The 15,557-nt window shown below is 46.1% G+C and overlaps 1 protein-coding gene across 2 annotated transcripts in view; it reads right to left on the bottom strand.

Annotated features, from left to right (window-relative positions):
* The window catches only part of DNAJA3 (DnaJ heat shock protein family (Hsp40) member A3), a 37,780-nt gene that overhangs the window by 15,913 nt on the left and 6,310 nt on the right, over nt 1–15,557 (bottom strand). For both annotated transcript variants that reach the window (XM_006140739.3, XM_006140738.3), the window contains exons 2-5: nt 12,914–13,047; nt 8,907–8,990; nt 4,132–4,332; nt 3,322–3,474 (exon numbers count right to left, since the gene is read on the bottom strand). In XM_006140739.3, the coding sequence (XP_006140801.1) occupies nt 3,322–3,474; nt 4,132–4,332; nt 8,907–8,990; nt 12,914–13,047 (572 nt within the window). The remainder of the gene's footprint in view (nt 1–3,321; nt 3,475–4,131; nt 4,333–8,906; nt 8,991–12,913; nt 13,048–15,557) is intronic.

Genomic DNA, 15,557 nt, shown 5'->3' on the forward strand with positions numbered 1-15,557 from the left:
GAGAATGGAGGAGAAGGAATTGCAGTGTGGATATCCCCCAGGGAGGTCACTTCTCACTTTCTTTCTCTTTGTTTCTGTCTTTCTGGTGAGTGCACACACCCTATAGCAAAAACCTCTCTAAAAAAAAAAAGGGAAAAAATTCTGACATATAGAATAAACCTTGAGGAGACTGTGCTGAGTGCAATAAGCTAGTCACACTGACAAAGACTGTACAATTTCACTCATGTGAGGTACTCAGTCAAAATCAGAGCGAGGGCGGGGCTGGCGGGGCTGGCAGATGGTGAAGTGGCCGGGAAGCTGGGCTCCCACTTGGCTGACCCTGGACTGAGGCTTGGACCTGGGGCTTACTTTTTCACTTTCCCTCTCTTTCTGTATCTCTCTCTGCTCAAATTAAAATAAATGACAATGATGAGTAAAGTTAAAAAAAAAAAAGTTCTTAAAAAAACATGGAGATGGAAAGAGGTAACCAGGGATTGGGGTAGGGGGTCTGTGGCGTGGGAAGTTACTGTTTAATGTAGTTTCAGTTTTATAAGATAGAGTTCTGTAAATAGATGGTGATGATGGGATACAATATTACAAATGCACTTAATGCCAGTGAACTGTACCTTTAAAAATGGTTAAGGTGGTTAATCTTATATATATTTTACCACAGTAAAAAAAAAAATACCTTAATCACATTTCATATAAATACTGAATGTTGTCAGAAAAGTCATGATGCAGCTTTTTGGCCAGAACCGCCATCTTCCAGTAATTAACCAAAATGACGAACACAAAGGCAAAGAGGAGAGGCAACCGATATATGTTCTCTAGGCCTTTTAGAAAACATGGAGTGGTTCCTTTGGCGACATATATGCGAATCTACAAGAAGGGTGATATTGTAGACAGTGTGGGAATGGGTACTGTTCAAAAAGGAATGCCCCACAAATGTTACCATGGCAAAACTGGGACAGTCTACACTGTTACCCAGCATGCTGTGGGCATTGTTGTGAACCAACAAGTTAAGTAACTCAGAAGTTACTTCTCCGTTTCTCCATCCAGTCAGGATTAGAGGTACACATGCACGCATGTGCACACATGCACCCAGCATGTTTTTTAAGTCACCAGGACCAAGATTCAAGTTGTGGTCAGTCATGTGGGATTTGGCTTCCTTAACCATCAGGCTATGGGCCAGCCCACCTAAGTAACTTCTGAGTAGAGCCTTTTAACTTTATATACCCTCAGTCCAAAGATAAAAAGAACTTTAGGGGCCAGCAGGCAGCGTGGTGGTTAAGGCGTTGGACACTTCAACATGGCTGACCATCATTCAAGTCCTGTACCTGGTGGCTTGCTTTTTCACGTTCTCTCTCGCTCGCTCTTTCTGTCTCTCTCTCTGGTCAAATTAAAATAAATGAATGAATGAATAAAGTGAAATAAACAATTATTTTAAACAAAGAATTCTAAATATGGAATGCCAGTAAGCTGTTTTCCACATGGTATGAGTTAACAAGTCTGAAACTGCCCTAGTGTGTTACAGGACTGAGCAGATGAAGAAATACGCTGAGGATAATTAGAGCCAGATTTCTTTGTTAGAAACAGTGATAACAGGACAGAACTAGAAGGCACTGTCCAGGCTGCAACAGAAGAGGAGGTATGAGGTCAGACTCGTGGTTTGAGACAGGCAGAAATGTACTGTGTGTGCACATACACCTGCATGTGTGACTAAACAGACAGGTATGTAAGCGTGCGTGCACCCAGATACCTGACTGGGTGCATGTAAAGCGGTACAGCTGTGTGTGTGTATGTACACACGTGTGCGCATGCTCTCTTCCCTGGCTCAACCTGCTTGAGAGGCTTAGGGCAGCGACACTCAGAATAAGTCCACGTGGAACTCAGGTCTTTGCTTCTAAGTCCTGGCACTAATCGGAGCCAGGGCTCTCTGGGAACGTCTGCTTCTAGGACTTGGCAGATAAACCATAAGTAGAGCCCAGGATACCTAGTTGAGAAACCAAGTAGGAGGCACTGAAAGTCGGGCAATGAGCATCAGAGTAAGCACCTGATGAATAAAGAAAGAACCCCAAACTCCGCACTGATATAAAACAAGCAAATAAATGGAAAAGAGGAAGTTCTTCATTTCGGCAGAATGCCAATTAACAAATCTAGAGCATGTTGGAATTAGAAAATCACCATTTTGCAACCTTCCTAGTAAAGGGTTTAAGTGAGAATGATCAATGGATTCTATAGTGGGCAAAAGTTTGGAGAGTAAAAGGGTATTTATATAGTCTCAATTTATTTCACCATAATGTACTTACTAATTTCAAAGGAGTAAAAAGCAACTTTATAGCAAAAAAAAGACCTGGCGGACACCAGCTTCACAAGATAATCATAATCACCTTTAACATCGAGACAAAGCAACATCTCACGACTCCTGAGAGGGTCTGTGAAAAGGACACATCACAAGACCAGCAGCTGGCGTAATGGCTATGTCATTGGACTCCCATGTAATCAACCATGGTTCGATTCCCGGACCCGGTGGCTTAAACTCACGCCTGGCACGTGTGCATGTGTGCCCAAGATCCCAAGAAGAGAATGGAGGAGAAGGGATTGTGGCATGGCCAACCCCCTGGGGGGTGATTTCTTGCTTTCTGTCTCTGTCTCTCTCTGTCTTTCTGGCAAGCACACACGCCCTATAGCAAAAAACTCTCAAAAAAAAAAAAAAAAAGGTGACACCCACTGAAGTACTCAGGACTGAAGATACAGCATCTATAACTTACTCTCAAATGGCCAAGAGTAGGACTGTATGTGACAGGGACACGCATGAAGAGTACGTGTATGAGGACAGAAAGAACGAGCACCCCAGAAATGACAAAGCAAATGAGACAAAAATGTTGAAGATAGGAGAATCTAGGTAACAGGCCTTAGGCCAGCTGGAGGTCAGTGGTTAAGACAGCCAGATCCCACCTGGCCAACTGCGTAATTTGAGTTCCAGACCCAGAGGCTTGCAAAACATGCTGGGTATGTGCGTGCATGCACAAAACCCTAACAGAAGGGAAAAACTGAGGAAAAGGGATTGTGGAATGAGCGTGCCCATGGGAGTGTGGGGGGTGGAGACCGGGGAGCGGTGTGGAGGGTGGAGATGGGGGGCGGTGTGTGGGGTGGAGACCAGGGAGCAGTGTGAGGGGTGGAGATGGGGAGCGGTGTGTGGGAGGTGGAGATGGGGAGCGGTGTGGGAGGTGGAGATGGGGAGCAGTGTGTGGGGTGGAGATGGGGAGCAGTGTGTGGGGTGGCTAAGGGGGACGGTGTGGAGGGTGGAGACAGGGAGCGGTGGGGTGGAGCCCCCCTTACCATGCCGGAGCCCCCGCAGTAGTGGCAGTGCTGCGCCTTGGTGCCAGGCTCGTTCCCCTTGCCATCACAGCGCTCACAGGTGTCCATGATGTTCACGGTGAACTCCTTGTTCACGCCCTTGGCAGCTTGGTTGAAAGTCAGTTCCATGATGTACTAAAGGACCAAAGGACGGCCTGTCACTCTCGATTCATGACGACCAGGTGAGGCTCCCCTGGAGGGAAAGCAGGGCCCTGGCCAGCGCTGCGGCTGCCACTTCACCACCTTACCCACGTGTGCTCTGCCATGTAAGGACGGGGATGCCCTTCACTCACTCTGCCTCACTCCCTGGTGTTCTTGAGAGCAAATGTGTGTCTCAATAAGTGAGAACATACTTTTCAACAAATTAAAACATCCGTGGACAACACTCACACAGGCACTCACAAACACTCGAGCAATCCACCGTCTCAAAGGATTACTGGGTCATCAATGTGCCCCTCTTCAACTCTGCAAAATCTCGGGAACACGTGACCTCAGACGGGAGGGCCTGGCAGTGCCCCCTGGACTGGGCTCTCCCAGATAACACAGCAGGTCCTGTACAGCACACCCTAGTCTGTCACTGCAGGCTCAGGTCCAAGCTCAGAGCAACTGGTGGAAATCAACGGGCCCGTTATCCCCTACAGGAGTTTTCAAATACTGGAATTTTTTCTACCAAAATGGCTGCCTCCAGATCATCCGCTTTGAGCTGCTTGGCCTTTTTGAGGAACTGGAACTGTAAGGCTGCATCACATTTGACAGTCTACAACTGGAGGGTCCTCAGAATGAGAAACTTACTTCCTGAGGCTGTTCGAACACACCCTGGAAATCTCCAAATGAAGATGAGGAGAACTCCCCGAAGATCTTCCTGAACAGTTCCTCAGGGTCCACGGTGGGGCCTCCCCTCCAGTAGCTCTGCCCGGAGCTGCTGGCCCCAGGGTCAAAGCTGGAGGAGCCATAGGCGTCGTACTGCTTCCTCTTCACTTCGTCACTCAGCACCTAGGACAGGCAGAGCGGCCATGCATTCCGGGGGCCCCAGGCCCAGGCACACAGATACAACTCCACCCCAGGTAAGGTGGTCATGACATTGACTGAATGGCTCCTGTGTCTCCGAGGGAGGTGGGGGTGGGGGGCTGCGATTTTAGCACCTGGAAAAGGAGATGACCACACTGGACCCTAGGCACACCCTGACCACACTTGAGAGCTTCAAGGCTCATGTGTTAACCCTTGCCTGACCTCACAGGTGCTGTGGACGCCATGGGCTCACACTTCTCTCCTCAGGAGACCAAGCCTCCTACTCTCCAACCTGCTTCGGCAGGTCTTTGAAAGCCAGAACAAGAAGAACAGAAGGGGGAAATGACAGTGGCAAGAAGGAACAGAGGGAGTATGTCATCTACATATGCACATGTGTTGAGGACTGCACTCAGCCCTGCACACAGGCAGGAACAGGCACAAAGCTGTTCATGAGGACTATCTACCCTGTGAAGGGGGAAGAGAAAGTAGCACGAAAAAGTGTAATATTTACTCTTTCATGTCTTACTTTTTCTTTTCTTCTTTTTTTTTTTAATTAAAAATGCATTGTCGGGGCCAGCAGTTGGCATAATGGCTATGTTGCTGGACTCCCATGTAGTCTACTGCAGTTGGAGTTCCAGACCCGGTGGCTTAAACTCACACTGGGCGTGTGCATGCGTGCCCAAGATCCCGAGAGGAAAATGGAAGAGAAGGGATTGCAGCCTGGCCACCCTCTGGGGGGTGATTTCTCGCTTTCTGTCTCTCTCTTTCTGGTGAGTGCACACGCGCTATAGCAGAAACCTCTCAAAGAAAAAAAAAAAAAAGGCATTGTCAGGACCAGCAGATGGTGAAGCAGTTACTTTGCTGGATTCACCGCATATCAAGTCCCAGACCTGGTGGCTTGAAAATCACTCACAGCATATCGAGTCCCAGACCCGGTGGCTTGAAAATCACTCACAGCATATCGAGTCCCAGACCTGGTGGCTTGAAAATCACTCACAGCATATCGAGTCCCAGACCCGGTGGCTTGAAAATCACTCACAGCATATCGAGTCCCAGACCTGGTGGCTTGAAAATCACGCTGGGTGCCTGTGCATGTGTGCCCAAGATCCTGGGAGAAGGAAGTGACTGCGGTGTGGCCATGCCTCCGGGAGCTGATTTCTCAATTACCCTCTCACTGTGTTTGTCTCTCTCTCCAGCAACGGCATGTGCCCTAAGCCAAAAACTCTCCAAGAAAAAAAAAAAAAGGCACTGCCCTCTGGAAACCATACAGAAAAGTGTGCCTCTTCCATGGGAAAAGGCACCTCAGCTCAGAACAGAGGAAGGGCACAGAGCGTAGGCAGAGACCAGGTTGGTGCCCAGAGTACTCTAGGGCCCAGACAAGACGCAAAGAGCAAAAGTTGCCAGAGGCGGGAAAACAGGACGAGTCTTGGGGCTAGCAGGGGGCATAGTGGTTAGTACTGGACTCCTACATGGCCAACTGCGGGTCGAGTCCCAGACCCAGGAGCTTGAAACGCATGCCAGGCAAGTGCATGTGCATGCCCAGAATTCCCAGAGGAGAATGGACTGCAGCATGGCCATCCCTCCGGGAGGTGATTTCTCACTTTCTCTGTCTCTTCAGTGAGCACATGCTCCCTATAGCAAAAATCTCTTAAAAAAAGGATGAATCTGTGACTTGTGGGTGGTTTTGTTTCCTTGTTCCAGCTTTTCCTAAGGATGGTAACTCACTCCTCTGTCCTTTTAATACCATCCCCATTGGATGTCAGCAAGGTGGCAGAAGAGGACTGTTCAAAGTGCTTGTACCTTGGGACCAATAGATGGTGCAATGGTGACATAGCTGGACTCCCACATGGCCAACCACAGTTCAAGTCCAGGATCTCGTGGCTTGAAATTCACAGAGGCCGGGTGTGTGCTGTGTGTCCAAAATCCCAAGAGGGGAATGAAGAAGGGATTGTGGTGTGGCAAAGGTGTTTTTTGTTAGTTAGTTTGTTTGTTTTTGTTATAGGGTGCATGTGCTTGCCAGAAAGACAGAGACATAGAGATAGAAAGCGAGAAATCACCCCCCCCCCGGGGGGATGGCCACGCCACAATCCCTTCTCCTCCATTCTCCTCTCAGGATCTTGGACATGCATGCACACGCACCCAGCGTGAGTTTAAGTCACCAGGTCTGGGCTTCGTACCACAGTTGACTACATGGGAGTCCAGTGACATAGCCCTAAGCCAATTGCTGGTCCCAATAAAATAATTATTTTTTAAAAAGAAAGAAAAGAAAAGAATAACATACCCCTAATAATAATGATTTTTTTTAAAATTCCTCATTAAAAATTGAATTTCAAGGCCAGCAGGTGGCATGGTGTTTGAAGTGCTGGAATTTCGCACAGCAGACCACAGTTCAAGTCTCAAACCTGGTGGTTTGCTTTCTCTTTCTCTCTCTCTCTAGTGAGCACATGTATCCTAAAACAAATTTTAAAATAACATTAATAAATAAAATAAATAATTTTAAAAAAGGAAATGAATCCTATTTTCTATAGAAGCAAGTCTAAGACTCTTTTTTTTGTGAAAGATTTTTTTAATAGGGCACGTACACTTTCTGGAGAGACAGAGAGACAGAAAGTGAGAAATCACCCCTCAGGGGGGATAGCCACGCCACAATCCCTTCTCGTCCATTCTCCTCTCAGGATCTTGGGCACACATGTGCCTGGTGTAAGTTTTAAGCCACCAGGTCCAGGACTCAAACTGTGGTTGATTACATGGGAGTCCAGCGATGTAACCATTATGCCATCTGCTGGCCCCAAGAATCTACTTTTTTAATCAACTAGTTGGAGTTACGGTAATAAAATGATATTGCCTAAAAATATTAGGTTGGGGCTGGCAAGTGGCATGGTGGTTGAGGCTCTGGACATCCACACGGCCAACTATGGTTCCAGTCCCAGATCTGGCAGCTTTCTTTCTCACTTTCTCTCGCTCTGTGTCTTTCTGGTCATATTAAAATAAATAAATGAATAAATAAAATTAAATAAATATTATTTTTTAAATTATATCAGGTCTTTGGGAAAGTCATGATGTATTTTTTCTGGTTTTCCTTCTTTTTTTTTTTTAAGAGGTTTTGCCGGGACCAGCAGGTGGCGTGGTGGTTAAGGTGCCAGACACTCCCACATGGCTGACCGTGGTTCAAGTCCTGGACCTGGTGGCTTGCTTTCTCACTTTCCTCTCTGTCTCTCTCTGGTCAGATTAAAATAAATGAATGAATGAATAAAATTAAATAAAACAATTCTTTAAAAAAAAAAAAAAGAGGTTTTTGCCTTAGGGCACAGGCACTCACAAGAGAGATACACACCAAGACAGTGAGAGGGGAGGTGAGAAATCACTCTCCATGGGGATGGCCACCCTGCAATCCCTTTTCCATTCTCCTCTCAAGATCTTGAGCATGCATGCACATGTGCCTGACATGAGTTTCAAACCACTCGGTTCAGGACTTGAACTGTGGTCTGCCATGTGGGAGTCCAACACTTAAAGCTCGACGCCATCTGCTGGCCCCCTCTATGTTTTTCTGTGCAAAAATTTACTTTCCTGGCAACCCAATACTATCAGATACATTGTTCATTAGATGAAACTGACAGGGGAAAAGACATTCATTAAATTAATATTTACTGAGTTAAGGCTGATCTACTATGTAGCTGTCTATCTTACGGATAAGCGATCTCCTACATATCAGGCCAGCAGATGGCATGGAGATTAAGGCTGGTGGATCCCACATGGCTCACTATGCAGTTCAAGTCCTGGACCTGGCAGCTTAAAAATCATGCTGGGCAGAGCCAGCAAGCGGTGTGATGGGGTGCTTGATTCCCATATGGCCGACTACAGTTTAAAGATGCCAACTATAGTTTAAGTCCTGGACCTGACGGCTTGCTTTCTCATTCACTCTCTCTCTCTCTGGTGAGTGTGCATGCCCTATGACAAATTAAAAATAATAAAGTCAATAAATCTTAAAAAAATTAAAAGACTATGTTACGCATGTGTGTCTGAAGTCCTGAGAGGAGAACATAGAAGGGATTAGTGTGGCCACCACCCCTGGGAGGCAATTTCTCACTTTCTCTCTCTCTTTCTCTGTGCCTGTTTCCCTCCAGTGAGCCCACACGCCCTATTGCAAAAACTGGGGAAAAAACAAAACTCCTGTACATCCCAAGCCCTACAGGATGCTCAGTCTAGAGAAGCTCCACTTTCAACCCCCAAATTCCCTAACAGGTGGTGATGCCCCAAGTACAGGGGCAGAGATCATTAAATAAGGGCTGAATTAATTAATCCAACTAGCAGTTCCCATACTCAGCTGCAAGTCTGAGTTACCTGGCAGCTTTACCAATACAGATTATGGGATCGAGTTGTCAATGAGATTCCAAATCAGTAGACCTAGCATGAGACCTAGGAATCCTCCTTCCTAAGGTGATTTGGTGGAGGGCCACAGCCTTCAGGTTGGGCCACATGACACACCAGACCGCTCTGTGCGTGAAGGAAAGTGGCTCCTGCAGGCGCTGTACAAATGACTCCATCCACACGTCACTGACCTCATAGGCTTCTGCCAGCTGAGAGAACTTCTCCTTGGCTTTAGGATCATCTTTATTTGTGTCAGGGTGATATTTCTTGGCAAGCTAAGGGGGAAAACAGCAAATTACTACAGAAACAAGATGATTACTAAAACAGAACCCCAAAATGCAGTCACAGTTATGCATCCTATCCAACGGTTGTCTCTCTTAAGCTGTAGCAACCAACAGCAATTCTATTTTTTTTTTTTGGAGAGATTTTCACTGTAGGGCGCGTGCGCTCGCCAGACAGACAGAGAGAGACATAGAGACAGAAAGAGAGAAATCACCCCCCGGGAGGATGGTCACGCTGCAATCCCTTCTCCTCCATTCTCCTCTCGGGATCTTGGGCACGCACGCACACGCGCCCGGCATGAGTTTTAAGCCACCGGGTCCGGGACGTGAACTGCGGTCGACTACATGGGAGTCCAGCGACATAGCCATTACGCTAACTGCTGGTTCCCCAACAGCAATTCTTGAAACAAGATTCTGGGCCAGTCCCATGGCCTGGTGGTTAAGAAAAGTCAGATACCACATAGTCCAATGGTTTGAATCCTGGCCCCAGTGGCCTGAAAAACATAATGGATGCATGTGCATGTGTGCCTGAAGTCTTCACAGGGCCAGCCATGACGTGGTGGTTGAGGCAGCTGGATCTCCTGTGGAGAACTACGTGGTTCAAGTCACAACTCAGCAGCCTGGGAAACATGCCAGGTGCATGCTGCCTGAAATCCTGGGGAGAGGACAGCGGATAAGGGGCTGCTGTGTAATCGTGCCCCCGTGGGAAGTGCCTTCTCCTCCCTCTCTCTGGCGAATGCATGCCGGAGAGAGAGGGAGAGACATCATTCCCACGCAAAACAGTCATGGCACAATTCTCCTCCATTTCGTCCTCCTTTGGGCATTTTGGGCACACACACCTGACTTATTTTCAGGTTTCTGGGTCTAGGACTTGAACTGTACAGTTGACCGTGTGGGATCCAGCCACCTTAACTACCACACAACTGGCTGGCCCTAAAAATATATACTAAAAACAAGAGTCAAGACAATAACAAATTGGGACCAGCAGAAGGCGTAACAGTACATTGCTGGACTCCCATGTAGTCAACTGTGGTTCAAGTTTCAGGTCTGGCGGCTGGCATGAGGCCAGCAGGTGGCATGGTGGTTAGGGGCACTGGATTCCCATATAGCCAACCGCGGTTGGAGTAACGGACCTGGTGGCTTGCTTTCTCACTTTCCTTCTGTCTCTCTCTCGCTCTCTGTCCCTTTCTGGTTAAATTACAATAAATAAAGATTTAAAAATAAAAAAAACAACTTATACTAGGCGCATGTGCGTCATGCCCAGAATCCCAAAAGGAGAATGGAGAAGGGATTGCAGCGTGGCCATCCCCCCCGGCAGGGTGTGTGTGTGTGATTTCTTATTTTCTGTCTCTCTGTCTCTTCAGGGACTGCACGCACCCTATAGCAAATATGTCTCTTAAAAAAAAAAAAGACAACAAATAATTTCTTCAAATGTGACATATGTACACATTTCTCAACCACGATGATCCACTACTAAAAATAACTAGCTGTTTAGAATTTGGGTACCGTTGTGAAAGCAAGGTACAGAACACTGTGTCTGCTATACCAATGTTTAGGTAAAAGGGGAGAAAATAACTGGCTAAATAGGAATATATGCTGTACAGATTGTCTTTGGAAACATGTTAAAAAAAAAAAACTGGTAAGACTGGTTGCTAAAGGAGAGGCATGGATCAATGGGAAGGAGGAAGACTTTACTGTATGCTCCTCTGAACTTTGGAAATCTGAATAAATGGTACATTATTACCTATTCAAAATATAGGTTAAAACGTTAACAAACAGACCTGGCAGCTTGCTTTCTCACTTTCTCTCTCCCTCTGTCCCTCTCTGGTCAAGCTGATATGAATGAATGAATAAATAAAGTTAAATAAAATAATTCTTTAAAACAAGAAAGGAAAGAAAGCTGTTCATTCTACATTGGTTCCCCCAATTTTTATTTTACTTTATTGTTGGAGCAAACCCAAAGTCTGGAAACCACTGGCCAGACATCTCACACATCACTTTCCTCCTTCCCTTCTCTCTGTAACTCTCACTGAGGACACCTGCACTTGTAGGAGAGGGGAACGGTCACACTGCAATGCCTTCTACTCTATCATTCCCTCCTTTTGGGATTTTGGGCACACCGTGCACACGCACTCAGGATGTTTCTCAAACGGCAGGTCTAGAACCGAAACACACCTCCAGCCACGTGGGATCCAGCACCATAACCAGCATGCCACAGGCTAACCCTCATTTATCACTTAATTAGCTCTGATAAATTCTAAGATATAACAGGAACTTCGTATTTTCTGGGTTGAGAAAGGAAATAAAAGCCAATGAGTCCACAGTGAAGTGTGACTGCCCTTTGAGGCTGACCCACATGGGAGAATTCTGGGTTTGCATCCAGGGACCTCCCCAATGTACCCGGGATCCAGAGCTGTTTGAGGGTGGGGGTACGGTGCAGTATCAGGACTCTGCACATCTCTGTCTCTATGTCTCTGTGACTCATGGAAGAAATGTAAAAATAAACTTTAAAAATGAATTAATTCGAGCCCAGTAGGCGGTGTGGTGATTGAGGCGCTGGAATTCCCACATGGCCGACCATGGTTCGAGTCCTGAATCTGGAGGCTTGCTTTCTAGCTCTCCCTTTCTGTCTTTCCTGGCAAAACTCATGTGAAAATATATATGTGTGTGTGTGTGTGTGTGTGTGTGTATATATATATATATATATATAAATAAATAATTCTTTTAAAAAATGAACTAATTCTAAAAACATAGATTTTTATCTACTTGCAAAAAAGGTACCTAAAAATATAGCCCAGCATACCTACTGATTCAGAAAAAAAAAATTTAATTACATGGGGCCAGCAAGTGGTGTGGTGGTTAAAGGTGCTGAACTCCCTCCCACATGACCGACCACAGTTCAAGTCTCTGACCTGGTGTCTTACTTTCTCACTACCTCCTTCTCTCTCTGTCTCTCTCTGATCAAAATTGGAAAATAATAATGATAATAATAATAAATAAAGTTAAATAAAATAATTCGTAAAAAAAAAGAAAGAAAAAAATTTAATTACAAAAATAGCTTTAGAAAAAGGAACTGAAACATCACTTGTCTGGGGGTCAGCAGGTGGTATGGTGGTTAAGGCACTGGACTCCCACATGGCCAACTGTGGTTCAAGTCTCGAACCTGGCAGCTTGCTTTCTCACTTTCCCTCTCTCTGATCAAATTTTATAAAATAATAATACATAAAATAGGGGGCCGGCAGGTGGCATGGTGGCTGGAGGCACTGGACTCCCACATGACCAACCATAGTTCAAGTCTAAGACCTGGTGGCTTTCTCTCTCGCTCTCTCTCTCTCTCTCTCTGTCCCTATCTGGTCAAATTGAAATAAATAAATACGGACCAGCAGTTAGCATAATGGCTATGTTGCTGAACTCCCATGTAGTCAACCACGGTTCCAGTCCCGGACCTGGTGGCTTAAACTCACGCCAGGCGCGTGTGTGTGTGTGCCCAAGATCCCGAGAGGAGAATGGAGGAGAAGGGATTGCGGCATGGCCCCTGGGGATTTCTCGCTTTCTGTTTCTCTGTATTTCTCTGTCACATGCCCTATAGCAAAAACCTCTCCAAAAAATAAACAAATAAATAAAGTTAAATAAAATAATTCTAAAAAAAGACATAATTATTTTTAAAAATAAAAGAAAATTCACTGGTCTGGAGACCTTCCTTTTTGGGGGGCATTCACCACCACAGGCAACAAACACTGCGTGCTGAAGACAACAGTCCAGTGAGGGCTGCCTTTACCACATCATTCTATACCGAGCTGATGAGCTGCATGCAACCTACACCCATGTGGGCACAGGCATGCCACTGAGCAGGGTCAGACCAGACCAACAGCACTCCTTCAACAATCGTATCACTACCATCGGACTTCTGTACAAACCTGGTAATAGGCTTTCTTGATCTCTTTCTGGCTGGCATTTCGGGGCACTCCTAATATCTGGTAATAATCTTCTTTGGCCAGAGAGGCGCTGGTGTGGAAGGAGGCAGTACAAACAGAAGGGTAACTTTTTGTTCCTAAAAAAGAAAAAGAAAATCACTCTGGGAATGCGCTCAGCCGAAGGAGATTGTGTATAAACTACTGGCCAGGACACACCTGTGAAGCACACAGGCCACAGCTTCAGGCTATGCTCCCTCCAAGCCCACTGGAGGCCAAAGTGAGAAAGCAAGCCACCAGGTCTGGGACTCGAACCGTGGTTGGCCATGTGGGAATCCAGCACCTTTAACAACCACACCACCTGCCAGCCCCTAAAATTTTATTTTTAGAGAGGTTTTTTTTTTTGCTGTATGTCACCGTATGCTCACCAGAGAGAGAGAGAGAGAGAAATCACCCTCCAGGGGGATGCCCATGCCACTATCCCTTCTCCTCCATTCTCCTCTCAGGATTTTGAGCACACACACAAGCACCTGGCGTGAGTTTTGAGCTACCAGGTCCAGGGCTCAAACTGCAGTCAACTACATGGTAGTCTAGCGACATAACCATTACACCACCTGCTGATCCCATCACTGCACTTCAAAAATGGCTAAAGCCACTGCACTCCATTAATAAACAACGACGTCAGGGTACTGGGTGTGATAGCCTCTGAAGCTTAAGCTCCTGACGTAACCTTATTACACCACTGAACAAGTACCACTTCAGACTGAAGTCTGCATCAGGGGACTGTTAAAAAGGGACATTAGGCTGGTAAGTGGCATGGTGGTTAAGGCACTGGACTCCCACATAGCTGATGTGATTTGAGTCCCAAATCTGGTGGCTTGCTCTGTCTCGCTCTGGTCAAATTGGAGAAGAACAGTAAATAAAATTAAATTATTTCTTTTTTTAAAAAATTATTTTATTTAACTTTATTTATTTACTCATTTATTTTATTTCATTTTGACCAGAGAGGGACAGAGCAAGAGAGAAAGTGAGAAAGAAAGTCACCAGGTCCAGGACTCGAACCATGGTCAACCATGTGGGAGTCCAGTGCCCCTAACCACCACGCCACCTGCTGGCCCCTAAATTATAATTTCCTTTGGCAAAATACATGCAAATCTGTAAGAAAGATGATATTGTAGACATCAAGGGAATGCCCCACAAATGTCACCATGGTGAAACTGAGAGTCCACAATGTTACCCAGCATGCTATTGGCATTGTTATAGACAAACAAGTTCAGGACAAGATTCTTGCCAAAAGACTTAACATGCAAATTGAGCATTCTAAGAACAGAGATAGCTTCCTAAAACGTGTAAAGGAAAATGACCAGAAAAAGAAGGAAGCCAAAGAGAAAGGGACCTGGATTAGAATGAAGTGCCAGCCTGCTCCACCCAGAGAAGCACACTTTGTGAGGACCAATGGGAAAGAGCCTGAGCTTCTGGAACCTATTCCCTATGAACTCACAGCATGATGGGTGTTAAAAAATAAGCTAAACTGAGGGGCCAGCAGGTGGCATGGTGGTTAAAGGCACTGGACTCCCCACATGGCCAACCGCAGTTCAAGTCCTGGACCTGGTGACTTGCTTTCTCACTGTCCCTTACTCTGTCTCTCTCTGGCCAAATTAAAATAATAACAACAAATTGAATTACATAAATAAAATAATTCTTTAAAAAAACATTTTTTAAATAAAATAAACTATAGTCTACTAAAGAGAGGAAAATGCAAATTATGAGCTGGTTCTGTGGCCTGGTGGTTAAAATAGTTGGATACCATACGGCCAACCCTGTGTTGAGTCCTGGGCCAGGCAGCTTGAGAAACACACAGGCAGGGTGTGCCCAAAATCCTTTGAGGAAGGGACTAGCAGTTAGCGTAATGGCTATGTCACTGGACTTCCACGTGGTTGACTGCGGTTCGAGTCCCGGACCCGGTGGCTTAAACTCATGCCGGGCGCGTGTGCATGCATGCCCAAGATCCCAAGAGGAGAATGGAGGAGAAGGGATTGCAGCACGGCCATCCCCTCTGGGGGGTGATTTCTCTCTTTCTGTCTGTCTGTCTGGCGAGCGAACGCGCCCTATAGCGAAAACCTCTCAAAAAAATAAAATCCTTTGAGGAAGACATGTAGGGATTGCAGCATGACCATCCTCCATGGGAGGGGCTTTCTTTTTTTCTTTCCATCTCTCGATGAACACATTCACTCTAGCAGACACTTGCAAAAACGCAAATTCTCAGGCCTCACCATAGACATGAACTAAATCCAAAACTATGAAGGCCTCCACTCACTAGATGCCAATAGCAAACCCCACCAAAGTGGAGAATTAAAAGCAAGTCTTCAGACATAGCAAAATTCTCCCTGCTCCCTAGCAGATGACATAATGGTTAAGTTGCCGGACTCCCATGTAGACAACTGCAGTTCAAGTACTGCACATAGTAGTTTAAAATTCACATGGGACATGTGTGTATGCATGCCCAAAATCCCAAGAGAACAGGGGAGAAGGGATTGAGGCATGGCCATCCCCCCCGGGGGTGACTTCTCACTTTCTCTCTGTCCCTCCAGCAAGCACACACACCCTATAACAAAACTCTCCCCACCCCCCACAAAAATACTTCCTGCTG

Source organism: Tupaia chinensis, unplaced genomic scaffold (assembly GCF_000334495.1).
Source record: "Tupaia chinensis unplaced genomic scaffold, TupChi_1.0 Scaffold000042_2, whole genome shotgun sequence".
Classification (NCBI taxonomy): domain Eukaryota; kingdom Metazoa; phylum Chordata; class Mammalia; order Scandentia; family Tupaiidae; genus Tupaia; species Tupaia belangeri.